The following is a 14298-nucleotide window of genomic DNA, read 5'->3' on the forward strand; positions in this document are numbered from 1 at the left end:
CTCCTCTATCTCTGCTTCCTCCGCCTCAGGGAAGTTTAGAATCAAATCAGCTTTCCGTGAAACCCCCTTTCTTGTGCCACTTCCCCTCCGCTTATCTCGCTCTTTCTTACTCCGTGCACCTGAAAATCTCTCTCTCTCTCTCTCTCTCTCTCTCTCTCTCTCTCTCTCTCTCTCTCTCTCTCTCTCTCTCTCTCTCTCTCCCTCTCCCGTTATTGACATTTCTCCAGAACAACGAAATGAACCCATGCAGGCTTACGAAAACCAGTCACTGGGAAGACTTATGATCTCACCTCCCCCCCCCCCTCTCTCTCTCTCTCTCTCTCTCTCTCTCTCTCTCTCTCTCTCTCTCTCTCTCTCTCTCTCTCTCTCTCTCTCTCTCTCTCTCTCTCTCTCTTTCTGGTTATATTCTGAAACACTTCTGTGCGTATCTCCACTATTTTCAAAAGGCTCTAGTTGAAGTTACACGGATTTTTAAGTGCGTTTTTTTTTACAATTCTAATGACAGATTAACAATTTTTCTACACTATTAACTGGAGAAACACTCTTGCGAACTCGGCTAATCATCTCCTTGGCCTTTGAAAATAGTCGTGGTGAGAGAGCAAAGCGTTTCTGAATACGGGCCAGTCTTCTTTCTCACCGGCTATAGCGACGGGAAACAGCGTGTAGAAATTGATAGGCGCCGTGCGGTACCAAAGAGTCTCCGTCGTGTTGGCTGCGATGGTCAACACGCAGCTACACACCGCCATGCTCAGGATCCTGCCGGGGCAAGAAGGTACAGAGGCGTGCATCAGGAGGCTTGCTAATGACGGAGAGAAAGAAAGAAAGGTCAGTGTGGGAACGCAGGTTTTTTTAAAGCATTCCCTCAGGTGTGACTAATTCTTGGTTGGTTCTCGCCTTAGCTTTCCTGTCATTGTGTTATCGTTATAATTGTTATTTTTATGTTTGTATGAGAGGTAGTAGTAGTAGTAGTAGTAGTAGTAGTAGTAGTAGTAGTAGTAGTAATATGAGGAAGAGGAAGAGGAGGAGGAGAAGAAGGAGGAGGAGGATGACAGCTTCTATAACAACTACTAAAACAACGGGGAAAAGAAAACAAATCCGGATTGAATAAGAAAAGAAGGCGGGAAGGAAACGAAAATAATACAGAACAATAACAAGGACAAGAACAGAAGGAGAAAGAAGAGGAGGAGGAAGAAGAAGAAGAAGAAGAAGAAGAAGAAAATCAATACAAAAAAAAAAAAGACGAAGAAGAAAGAAAATAGAAAGCAAAAGAACAAGAAGGAAAAAGGAAAAGGAAATGCAAGGAAGAAATTTAACTAATCCAATAATCTCCCTGGGTGCAAGAAAGTAAGAGAATAAACAAGATGACTCATGACTCGTACTTCGCCATTCTGTTATCGTACACCCCAATGAAGATGAGAGACTTATCACTAGTAGTACATCCCGTCTGAATCACAATATAGATAATAAACTTTTACATATGATTAATGGTTAGTCACACCAAATACGCCACACCTGAATAAGAAAAATAATCAGTGTTCTTAGAGACAAGTGTGACTGACGGTGGGCAGCGGCAGGGACGGGTGCATGGCTGGCTGGGTGGCTAGCAGGCAGGCAGGTGGTGGGTAACAAAGTGGCAAGAGAGGATAACAGATAGAAAGTAGTCCATAAACTTCGATGGTGAGTAGGTATTACGTCAAAACGAGCCAGCTAACCACTCAGCCAGCTAGTCAGCCAGTTGAACAGCCAGCCAGCCAGCCAGCCAGCCAGCACACACCCGCTTGAAGCCATTTATGTTGTAACACAATCACTTAAATGTAACATGCTTGGGGGTGACATAACAACCACACCTCGAGGATGAGAGGACAGCTGAGAGGAAAATGCATGACGTAACGTACTACACTCAACGTGCAACTAACCAGGCAGAACTACACACACACACACACACACACACACACACACACACACACATAACTACAAAACATGACTGGCTATTAAACGATTACCAGAACAGTATACAAACACCAACAAACACGCAAAATACCAATATTTCTACATCTACATCGACAATAAACCACATACATCACATAGAAAAAAAGAAGAAAAAAAAAACATTCCACCGCAAGCGAATGAGCATACACTTAAATAAACGAATACAAACGAACGGAAATAAATTAGAGGAGGAAAAAGAAACACACACACACACACACACACACACACACACACACACACACACACACACACACACACACACATACAAGAAACTAAAATCAGATTCTGACCTACAGAAGAGAAAAAAAAAAAAATAAATAAATAGACAAGATAAGGACTATTTGAATGACAACAATAACAGCACTGCTACAGGACGTGATATGGGTAACAAGCTTTTTGGGGTAAAAAATATATAATAATGATAATAATAATAAAAATGAAATAACTAATGATAAAACACGTGGTAGTGAGGAAAACTATGAAAGAAAACGGAAGAGTTACGTGAAGCGAGGGGTGGGGGTCTGAGCTCGGAGAGAGAGAGAGAGAGAGAGAGAGAGAGAGAGAGAGAGAGAGAGAGAGAGAGAGAGAGAGAGAGAGAGAGAGAGAGGACTAAAGATTTAATGCTCAGAGGCCCAAGTACTGACGGCTTGTGGTGAATGCAGAGGGCACAGTGGGTCATGATGAGCGCACTCAGCACCCGTTGGGAACCCAGCAGACGCGACATGGCGGGGTTAACTGTAACAACAACAACAACAACAACACTAAGGACATCCGTAACACACACACACACACACACACACACACACACGACATAAACACTGGTAGCCGTTAACAACACTATTATCAACACTACATATGTACGTACACTCATACTAAGAGAGAGAGAGAGAGAGAGAGAGAGAGAGAGAGAGAGAGAGAGAGAGAGAGAGAGGGAGAGAGAGAGAGAGAGAGAGAGAGAGCAAATATAATTAGCAAAAGTTGGGAGACGAGGAGGAAGAGGAGGAGGAGGAGGAAGAAGAAAAGAAAAAGAAAAAAGAAAAAAATTAAAAGAAAAACAAACAAAAAAAAAGCATTCAGTGAGAGTGAAGAAGGAAATTAATGAAAAAAATCAATGGTGCAAATGAGAGAGAGAGAGAGAGAGAGAGAGAGAGAGAGAGAGAGAGAGAGAGAGAGAGAGAGAGAGAGATAGAGAGCACACGGAAACACTAGTAACAATAACACGTTTGATGAGCAATTATCTCTCAACAGCAAACACAGCTGGAAGAAAGACATACGTTTATTTATAACTGATACATTATAAGAGGAGAGGAAGGAGAGAAGGAAGGAAGGAAGGAAGAAAGAAAGAAAGAAAGGAAGAAAGGAAGGAAGAAAGGAAGGAAGGAAGGAAGAGAGGAAGGAAGGAAGGATAGGAACATTGATGCACCACAATAACACCAGAAACACGAGCACACACCACAACAACACATCAATGCAATAGTAACACAAATCAAACAACATTAAATGAACACACACACACACACACACACACACACACACACACACACACACACACACACACACTCTCTCTCTCTCTCTCTCTCTCTCTCTCTCTCTCTCTCTATTCTAAAACCCCGCCACATTGCCAGTTCCTGTATCTCCTCCTTCCCCTTTGACTTGAATTGCATGAGGACGAAGGTTTCACGACACTTCAAATATTGGATGCTCCTTTTTATGACTGTACAGAGACTGGCACCTTCACTGGGCCTTTTCTTTCTTTCTTTATTTATTTATCTTTTGTTACCTTCGGCCAGTACCTCTCTTAATAAAAAAAATAAAAAAAAAGCCTCCTATCTCGCACAGTAACTGCCGCGCAACACGCTACGCAGTTGACCCCGAAACTAAGCGCAACACAGCCGCCCCACCCTCGCCTGCCCACGTGACTCGCTAATAGACCGGCTGACTGACATTTGATACCGCCGGGACACCGCTGCGTACTGTCGGGGCCTGACATCATCTGGTAATGCTCTGTGATCCTCATTTGCTGGTGTGTCTTGTTAACTTTACCCCTGGTACCGAAGTTTTTACGTCTAGTGGTAATTTTAGGGTTTCCAAGGTGTTTGCATACTTAGGTACTTGTGTCTTGCTATTAGCCTGAAGTTTTTTGTTTTGATTAGGGGGATTAGTGAGTGAATAATTGAGTAAGTAGTAGTGGTAGTGGTGGTAGTGGTTGTTAAGGTTTTAATGGTAAGTATTTGTGTCTTGCTGTTTACTTTTTTTTTGTTTTTTATAATTACGGGGATTAGTGAATGAATAATTAAATAGTAGTAGTAGTAGTAGTAGTAGTAGTAGTAGTAGTAGTAGTAGTAGTAGTAGTAGTAGTAGAAGTAGTAGTAATAGTAGTAGAAGAAGAAGTAGCAGTAGTAGTAGTAGTAGTAGTAGTAGTAGTAGTAGTAGTAGTAGTAGTAGTAGCAGCAGTAAGTAGTAGTAAGTAGCTGTAGTAGTAGTAGTAGTAGTAGTAGTAGTAGTAGTAGTGATGGTAGTGGTTGTTTTAGTAGTAGTAGTAGTAGTAGTAGCAGTTGTTGTTGTTGTTGTTACAGTGACGTTCATTCCAAATTATACAGTCAAACACAATACAAGACCTTCCTGCCCCTCTTGTCACTTCCCCAGTGTTCAGTCATCGCATTAAATCAAGTAATGAATCAGTCGACCAATCCCAGTGTTTCATCGCCTCGAGCAGTGACGCGTGAACTGCACCAATCCTCCAGACCAGCGGCACAAGAACCTCGCCATCATTGGCTACTAAATACACAAAGACAAAGACTCAGGAAGACCTTATCAGTAGCCGTGAACTGTTGAACTTTACTCATGTACTGTGACCAAGAATAGCAGCCTTTGTGTGATGCATGGCGCCAGCTGACCTTGTTGCTGTTGTTAGGCAGTGTTGTTTCGCTTTCATGATTATTAATGGATCATATTCTGAAACACTTCTGCGCTGCTGTTCTGCTACATTCAAAAGGCTCTAGTTGAAATTACACGGACTCTTAAAGGTGTTTTTATGTTACTAGAGACAGTTTAACAAGATTTCTACGTTACTAATAAAAGAAACACTCTTGAAAACCTGGCCAATGATCTCTGTGCCCTTTGAAACTAGTCGTGGTGAGAGCAAAGCGCTTTAGAATACAGGCCGATGCGTGACGAACCTCGGGAGTGAGGGGCAGCAACAGGAGTCCTGCATAGCTGGATGTGACAGCCCAAACTCAGGATATTTGGATTCCTGAGACCAGACATAACATCAATACGTCTGAAGTGTTGGCCAAACATCCAGGTATTCAGTTCCCTCAGATTGTTACACAATAACGTCACGAACTGGAAACAGTCATAAAAAAAAAACCTGCTCGTGGTCAAGAGATTCAGGGGCATATTTTGAAACACTATTGCCCGCACCACCACTACATTCAAAAGCCTTGTTGAAGTTGCACGAGTTTCTAAGGGTGTTTTTTTTATGGTTCTAGTGACATATTAACAACATTTCTACATTACTGACACGAGGTGCACTCTTTAAAACACGGCTAAGTATCTCTGTGGCTTTTGAAAATAGTCGTGGTGAGAGAGCAGATCGTTTCAAAATACGTGGATCATATTCACCTCATACAGCGAGTTTTTTTCAGTTCTGTACAAATCTCAGTACATTCTGTATACACTGTACATAAAAAAGGAAGCTCCGAGGAGTATCACAACCCCTCGTCAGCACACCAGGCCGTTGTCTCGCACTGTTATAGCAATTTAGATCAATTAGTCAGTGTGGTGTGTAGTGTCAGGCTGCCTCGCTGGTGATGCTCATACATAGGACACTTGCTGGAGCTCCATGAAGACACTCGTATGATGTTTATGACCACTTCCCTCGTATGTGTGTGTCTGGGGTGGCAGGCGATGTGCTACCCGCCTCTTGTGTGGCTCATATTGTTGTGGGTAGTTAAGTTATGGTGTAGACCTGTATCATCAAGGAAGTTAAAAAAAAAAAAATCATGAAATCTTTTTTATCTGCCTATTTATTTTTTATCTATTTATTTATTTATTTATTTTGTGAGGGTGAGAATGAAAAGAGAGGTGATAGGCAGGAAGTGGAGAGATTACGAAAAAAGAAAAAGCAAAGCGCTGAAAATTTTAATCACAGGCAGAATAAAAGTAGCTACGTGGTCCGCCTTCCTGCTCATTAATTAATTGCTTTGTGTGTCAGTGTATCCATAAAAAAAAAAAAAGAGAGAGAGAGAGAAAAGATAAAACGTCCCTACATATCCGGTGAAAAAGAGCTGAAGGTCGATGAATTCTAGAAAAACGGGGGGAAAAAGGAGTAAGTCAATTTGGTTCTTGATCAGATTAGCTGAATGTTTCGGAGGGAGAGGGGGAGGGGGAGAGAGAGAGGGAGAGTGAGAGGACAGCCACCGTAGCTGCCTTCTGGTGATGGGTCAATACAGTACACGTTCAGCTCTATCGATGGGACCCCTAAAACATACACTTTGAAACACGTATAACTGCACACAACACACGACGTGGCTATGAATGTGGGCATGGCGGCCTTGCAACACACACACACACACACACACACACACACACACACACACACACACACACACACACACATACACACACACAGGAAAATCAGTCTTATGTTCCTTCCTTAAACACACACACACACACACACACACACACACACACACACACACATATACCAGGAAAGGACTCATGCACCCACGTTATACACACACACACACACACACACACACACACTTAGTCATGCTTCTTAAAAGTTGGTGGCGGTGGTACCGGAGCCGCGGTGTGCCTGCCTGCCTTCCTGCCTCCCTGCCTGCCTGGGTGCCTGCTTGCCTGCCTGCCTTCCTGTCAGCTGTGAGTTGTGTTTAAAGTTTGTGGGCACGTGTTGAGGCTGTCCCCGAGTCAGGTCGCGGCTGGATCGCCTCTAATTTACACTCCCCGCCACTGGGTCAGGAATGGCGTGCTTGCTGCCTCCCCGCCTCTTGCAATATAGTGTTGAATTTTGTTCTTCCACGCTCCCTGCTAATGTTGAGTTTTGTTATAGATTTGTTCTTCCCGTTCCTTTACAATGTTCAGTTTCGTTACTTTCACCGATTCATGTTCCCAAATGCTCCCGTTACCAAAAATCCTTACTGACACCTGTAGTTTATGGAATGAAGTCTGACAGGAGATGAGTAACTAGATAAATGGATAAGTAGATAAATACATTAGAGTGCAAATTGTTAACGCTTTATGACGCTCGCAACAGACAATTACCGATATGAAAATGATGACAGCATTGATACATAACTATAGATATCCGTGACTTTCGAACATAGCTGCACAGAACACCACAATGTCACGGAGACCACTACGACAATCACATACACCACAATAACATCACACACACACTATTACAACATCACATATACCACCACAGCATCACACACACACCACCGCACATTCAGTACAGACCACTACATATATTACCACAGAATGATACAGCCTCTGGTAAACAGCACACACCACAGACCACCACAGCCAAACATCATAAGGCAGAGCAAACACTTCACAAGGCCTCCACGAAGTGATGTATGTGTGTGTGTGTGTGTGTGAAGGATGTATAAGTTGTGGTTAAGTGAGTAAGAGGTGGTAGTAACTATCGAAAGTAGTACAGCAGGTAAACGACTAAATACGTGATTGATTGACGAACAATCAAACTAACGAACGAACGAGCTAATTAACCAAATAAATAAAAAAAATAAAGTAAATAAATAAATAAATAAATAAATAGATATCTAACTAAACTGACTTACAAATTCGCGAACTAGCTAACTAACTAATTAACTGACTGATTTATAGACTGCCTGACCAAACAACCAACTAACTGAATGAATAAATAAATAGATAATAGATAAATGAATTAATGAATAAACAAGCGAAATTAGAAAGGATAATCCCATAACCACAATAGCACAACCACACACACACACACACACACACACACACACACACACACACACACACACACACACGTTTGCAATTCATACTTTGAAGCACATTTCGTGAGTCAGGACAACGCAAAAGGACCGGGCACCAGAAGCACACACGTACACGCACAGTAATGGGAAGACCTTCGCTACGCAAGTCACAACAGCAGAACTCCCACAGACGGTGCACAGGACTGCCGGCCAGGTTTTCTTTAAATTAGTAATATTCGCAAACATTCCTCCTAAAAGTTTACACGGGAGTCGTAAAACTTAGCAAGATTAGCACACACATATACAGTAATGGCGGGCTGCGGTCGTTTCCCGCGTGTGTGTGTGTGTGTGTGTGTGTGTGTGTGTGTGTGTGTGGAGTGTGTTTTAATTAATATGAGGTGGAAATAAGTATCGACCGTACAACAAATCAAAGACTAAGCACATGATTAACTAAAGAATGAACGAACTAATTAACTGTGTGTGTGTGTGTGTGTGTGTGTGTGTGTGTGTGTGGGTGGGTGGGTGTGTGTGCGTGTGTGCGCGCGCGCGAGCAGCGTTAGGTCACACAGAAGCAGCACACCCGGATGTAACGAAACTTTCTCCCTCGTCTCCTTGTATTGCATCACCTTTCACTGCTGACCTGCCTCACCTCCCGCGCCTGACTCACCTGTCGCCTGCAATAAGCTTCCCCCACGCTCACCTGGCCACTCTCAGCTACTACGTGACTCCCAAGACCTGCCACGCCACGCCACGCACGCTCAGGCAGCAAGGCGTGTGATGGATTGAGAAAGTGATTTGCTAGTGGTCACTTTTAATTGTTTGGGTGATGGTGGTGATGGCAGTAGTCTCTCTCTCTCTCTCTCTCTCTCTCTCTCTCTCTCTCTCTCTCTCTCTCTCTCTCTCAGCGCGTAAAGGAAAGGCTGCAGAAAGAGAAAGGTGAAGGGAAGCCAGTGCAAGGTTACGAGGAGGGCAAGAGTGAAAGTAGCGGTGGTGGTGGCGGTGGTGGATGTTGTAATTGTGTACGTTTGTGTACGCTGTCGTCGTCGTCGTCGTCGTCGACGAAGTGGAGGAGGAGGAGGAGAGGGAGGAGGAGGAGGAGGAGGAGGAGGAGGAGGAGGAGGAGGAGGAGGAGGAGGAGGAGGAGGAAGAAGAAGAAGAAGAAGAAGAAGAAGAAGAAGAAGAAGAAGAAGAAGAAGAAGAAGAAGAAGAAGAAGAAGAAGAAGAAGAAGAAGAAGAGAACGAGAGGTAGAGTAGGAGAAGGAAGAGACCAGGAGGTGGAGAAAGAGCAAGAGGAGGAGGAGAAGGAGGAGGAGGAAGAGGATGAAGAGGAAGAAGAGGACGAGAGGTGGAGAAGGAGCAAGAGGGGGAGTGGTGGCAGCGGTGGTGGTGGTGAGGCATGCAAATGACTAACAGCACACTGCCAATCAGAGCTAAGTGCTTCACCCTGCATTGAGAGAAAAAAAAAAATCCGTGCAGCCAGCGCCCTTAGCTACAGGTGACGCCTAAAGGTGTGCCTGACCCGCCGCCTTGCTACGTCTCAGCCCGTATTCTGGAACGCTCTGCTCTCTTCGCACGACTGTTTTCAAAGGCCACAGAGATGATTGGCCGGTTTCTCAAGACTGTTTCTCCTGTTAATAATGTAGTGATCTTGTTAATCTTTCATTAGAATCATAAAACACCCTTAAAAACCCATGTAACTTCAAGAGCAGCCTTTTGAAAATAACATGTGCAGCGAAGAAGTGTTTCAGAATATAGTTATCAGTCAGGCCGTGATACCCAGGACTGGTGGTGAAGTGAGGGGCACAGGGACACACATGTTAAGCCTTTTAAGCCTTCTGATGACGCAATGCACTGTTCTCAAATGTTCGGCGTCTTATCTCAATAACCCTTAACAGGCTGCAATAGAAGTTATTGGGGCTTTCAAGGGTGTTGTCATGATTCTATTGATAGTTTTACAAGGATTCTGCATCGTTAATGGGGAAAAACCAAGCTGTGGTGGAAGTTATTGGGGCTTTCAAATGTCTTCTCATGGTTCTACAGGTAGTTTTACAAGGATTCTGCATCATCAATGAAAAAAAAAAATATATATATATATATATATATATATATATATATATATATATATATATATATATATATATATATATATATATATATATATATATATATATATATATATATATATATATATATTCCGACCAATCGTCTCCGTGACCTTTGAAAATTAGTCCTGAGAGAACAGTGTTTCAAGATACGAAGCAACGTCATTTGTTCCTTCATTTTAATTAATCAAAGGAGAGTTGGGTAAACAAGGTTAAAACTACTTAAAATAAATAAAGAAACAAACAAACAAATAAATAATAAAATATGATTGAAATGTTTTAACTACTTAACGACTCATTTGACTATCAGTGTTTTCTCCTTATGATAGTTTGACACGTAAATTTAGGTAACCTTAAACAATCTAACTAGGCAAAGATAAAACTGCTAAATATACAAGTAATATCACTGAAACATTTCAATTACTCAGTGACTCATTTTCCTATTTTTCTTTTAGTGACAGTGCAACACGTAGTACATAATTCGAGTAACCATACACGCTTTTATTAGCCCAAAATAAAACCCTAAGCGATAAAACGTTTGAATTCCTCGACCACTCCTCCTCCTGTCAGTGGCGGCCTAAAACATTTCTTAAAATTACACTAGACAATTTTATCGTCTTCGAGAAGGCACAGTAAGGAATCAAGGGAACACCACACGCACTAAAAAGGCCTCAACTACGCCACCACTCCTGCTGCGGATGATGTATTTCTAAATTATACTCTAAACTCGCACCAGACCATTATGTCGGGCTTGAGGGGCGGCCGTAGCAGTCAAAGGGTGGAGAGGGACACCACAATATGACAAAACAACGGCCCCTGCCCTCACTGTAATGTGGGGACAACTCGCCCACCTCATACAGAATGCGTCCAGCGAGGCTCAAAATTTAGACAAAGGCTTCTTTCTGCCCTCGGAACAAAGGGCTTTCTTTTGACATTAAAGTCTTTTATCCCTTGGCCTGATGTCGCCCGGAATATTATTGCCGCCGGGGCTGCTCAGCGAGGCAATGATCAGCACAAGTTTAGAGTTAATGAGGAAAGTTTACTAAATGTGCATCAAGACTCCACTCGCCTGGTCCTCGCCGCGTCAAGTGGGATGGCTTGATTGAGTGATTCATTCAACCACTGCACCAACGGGGTCATGCGGCGCCCTGCGTGGGATGGGATGGACAGAGAACCCAAGCTAGATTTAATACACAAAGTTCACGAGGAGCAGCGGCCTGGAAGCAGCGGTGTGGCAGCATGCGTGAGGTGCAGGCGTGTCTCCCTTGTGAGATTATTCTGTTGGTATGCACCATCACCACCACCACCACCACTACCACCACCACAACCACCACCACCACAAATACTGCACGCGGGACCTCAAGGCCACGGTGATGACACCCGTATAAACGAGAAATTATGATAATTCAGCATTAAGGTGTATCTGAATAAAGAAGGTGAACGAGCACAGACGCGCCAAGGCTGCGGCCAATGAAGTGTTGGGGAAAGACACCAAGCGCCTCACTGCAGCCCGCGCCCTCGCTCACATGGAGAGGCTTTTCCATTAAAGGTGGTGGTGGTGGTGGTGGTGGTGGTGATAGTAGTAGTAGTAGTAGTAGTAGTAGTAGTAGTAGTAGTAGTAGTAGTAGTAGTAGTAGTAGTAGTAGTAGTAGTTGTTGTTGTTGTTGTTGTTGTTGTTGTTGTTGTTGTAGCAGCGGCACAGCAGAAGTAGTAGTAGTAGTAGTAGTAGTAGTAGTAGTAATAGAAGTAGTAGTAGTAAGAAGAGAATTACCATAATATATATATATATATATATATATATATATATATATATATATATATATATATATATATATATATATATATATATATATATATATATATATATATATATATGTATTTAGTTGCTTGCATGGCAGTTTGGGAATCATTACCAACTGCTGATTAAAGACACAGGATAACACAGCAGGAGTAGGAAGAATGCACAGGAACACATAGAAAGCAGAGATAAGAGGAGATACGTTTACCTCTAACGAGATCACATTATTACAACTCTAACCTATTAGTATGAAAGAAAAGATAATACCGTGAAAGGCTCCTCCCCATCCACCCGTCCTTACACAAGAGAGAAGTTACATAATGTGGCAGAGAGAAAAGTTGTATGGGATTTATGGAGAAAATGAGATATAAGGTGTACATCATGACTGACTGTTTGTTTCTGCTTATGAAGGTATGGTTTAAATATTCAAGGTAATGTTTTGTGTGTGTAGTGTAGATGTCGACACAGTGTGGATGTTTATGGGTGACGATGTGACCGCTTTGTCTTGTGCTTTTTAGGGAGGCAGCAGTCAATCAGGTCTCAGCTCTGTTCAGTCCTTGGTATCATTGCATCACCCTTGTGGAACGCCATACACTGATCATCTCCTACAGCCTGGTGCTTTTAAGGGAGGCAGCTGTCAGTCAGGCCCCAGTTCTGTTCAGTCCTTGGTATCATTGCATTACTCTTGTGGAATGCCGTACATTGATCCTTTCTATAACAGCTTTCTCTGGTCCGTATTTTTAAACGCTTTCAATTCTCCAAGGACTATCATTAAAAGTCACAGAAATTATCAGTCAGGTTCTCAAAGGTATTTTTCCTACTGATTATGCAGAATACTTAATGAGCCATCACAAGAATCATGAAAAGACCTTCAAAAACCACAAAATATGTCATTGGAGGCTGTCAAAACTAGTGGAGACGAGCCAGAGAAATGTTTAACCCCTTGACTGCTATACAAATTTTTCGCTTCAATACCTATAACTTGTTGACTTGTGCTAAGCTCTCGTAAATATTTCTATAGCGTAAAAAGACAAAATCACCCTTCTGTTTTCTCTCTTTGATCTCCCGTGTCTCCACGCAAACAATTTTTACAATGCTGGGAAAGTTAATGAAGGATGATCACAGCTGTAAAATGTTTAGGAGTACGACACAAACCTACTGCAGTGATGGGCGATAGGGAAATAACATGCTGCACTCACTTTCAATATCTGACGTTTTCCCTCAATCGCTAGTCCTCTGATGTAGCTGACACTCTCATCACAAGACACAAGGATGCTCATCAGATCAGAGGAGTCAGGGCAGAAAGAAGACGTTGCACAGTGGAGATGAGACAGTAGGTTACTTGACTTAAGACAGAAGGAAGGTGCTGAGTGGTGAAAGTGAGAGTGGCAGAAAGGATTAGGACTTGGACAGAAGACGCTGCACAGTGGAAATGAGAGTGGCAGGTTATAATATGACTTTTGACGACGTCTGTACAGTGTATTTTGAAGTGGCCAGTAACAGCTAAGACCTAGATAAGTCACAATCCTTCACAGGTCAGTACATAGGATCATCATAATCATCAGGCCTCAAGCTAATGACTCGTATTCCTAAACTGTTCTCTCGCAAGGACTATTTTCAAAGGCCACTGCAACAGCTAATCAGGCTCTCAAGGGTATTTCTCTCCACTGATAATGTGAAATCCTTGTTAATTTATCACTGGAATCACGAAAACACCTTTGAATACCATAATCTATTCCTTTGAACACTCTTATCTACCACTGGCATCACAAAAAACACCCTTTAACACCCTAATCACCACTAACAGTCACGAGAACACCCTACACAAAACCCAAACCATTCCCACAAAAGAGTGTTGAGAGTAGTCGAGATGAGAGGCAGAGACGCTTAAGAATACGGGCCCCTACTGCAGAACAAAGGACCTCCCCTAATGGGCGAGGGGAGGCCAGCATTCAGATACCACATCACGCTGACGTAGGGAGTCCCGACGGGTAGTGGTGGTGGTTAACGTCACCTCGAGGCTGTCTGTACGAGGAGCAGCAGGAGGAGCAGGAGAAGGAGGAGAGGGTAGTAGTAGTAGTAGTAGTAGTAGTAGTAGTAGTAGTAATTGTTGTTGTTGTTGTTGTTGTTGTTGTTGTTGTTGTTGTTGTTGTAGATGATAATGTTGTTGTTGTTGCTGTTGCTTTAAAAGAAGAAGAAGAAGAAGAAGAAGAAACAAACAAAGAATAAAAACAAAAAAGAAAAAGAAGAAAGAAGAAGGAGAAGAAGAAGGAGGAGGAGGAGGAGGAGGAGGAGGAGGTGAAGAAAGAAGAAGAAGAAAAAAAAAGAAGAAGGAGGAGGAGAGGAGGAGGAGGAGAAAGAAGAAGAAAAAGAAGAAGAAGAAGAAGAAGAAGAAGAAGAAGAAGAAGAAGAAGAAGAA

General features: G+C 42.7%; 1 protein-coding gene across 2 annotated transcripts in view; it reads right to left on the reverse strand.

Annotated features, from left to right (window-relative positions):
- The window catches only part of LOC135104160 (uncharacterized), a 47526-nt gene that overhangs the window by 2452 nt on the left and 30776 nt on the right, over positions 1 to 14298 (reverse strand). For both annotated transcript variants that reach the window (XM_064011237.1, XM_064011236.1), the window contains exons 3-4: positions 2634 to 2724; positions 638 to 756 (exon numbers count right to left, since the gene is read on the reverse strand). In XM_064011237.1, the coding sequence (XP_063867307.1) occupies positions 638 to 756; positions 2634 to 2724 (210 nt within the window). The remainder of the gene's footprint in view (positions 1 to 637; positions 757 to 2633; positions 2725 to 14298) is intronic.

The sequence above is a fragment of the Scylla paramamosain genome, chromosome 10 (assembly GCF_035594125.1).
Source record: "Scylla paramamosain isolate STU-SP2022 chromosome 10, ASM3559412v1, whole genome shotgun sequence".
Taxonomy (NCBI): domain Eukaryota; kingdom Metazoa; phylum Arthropoda; class Malacostraca; order Decapoda; family Portunidae; genus Scylla; species Scylla paramamosain.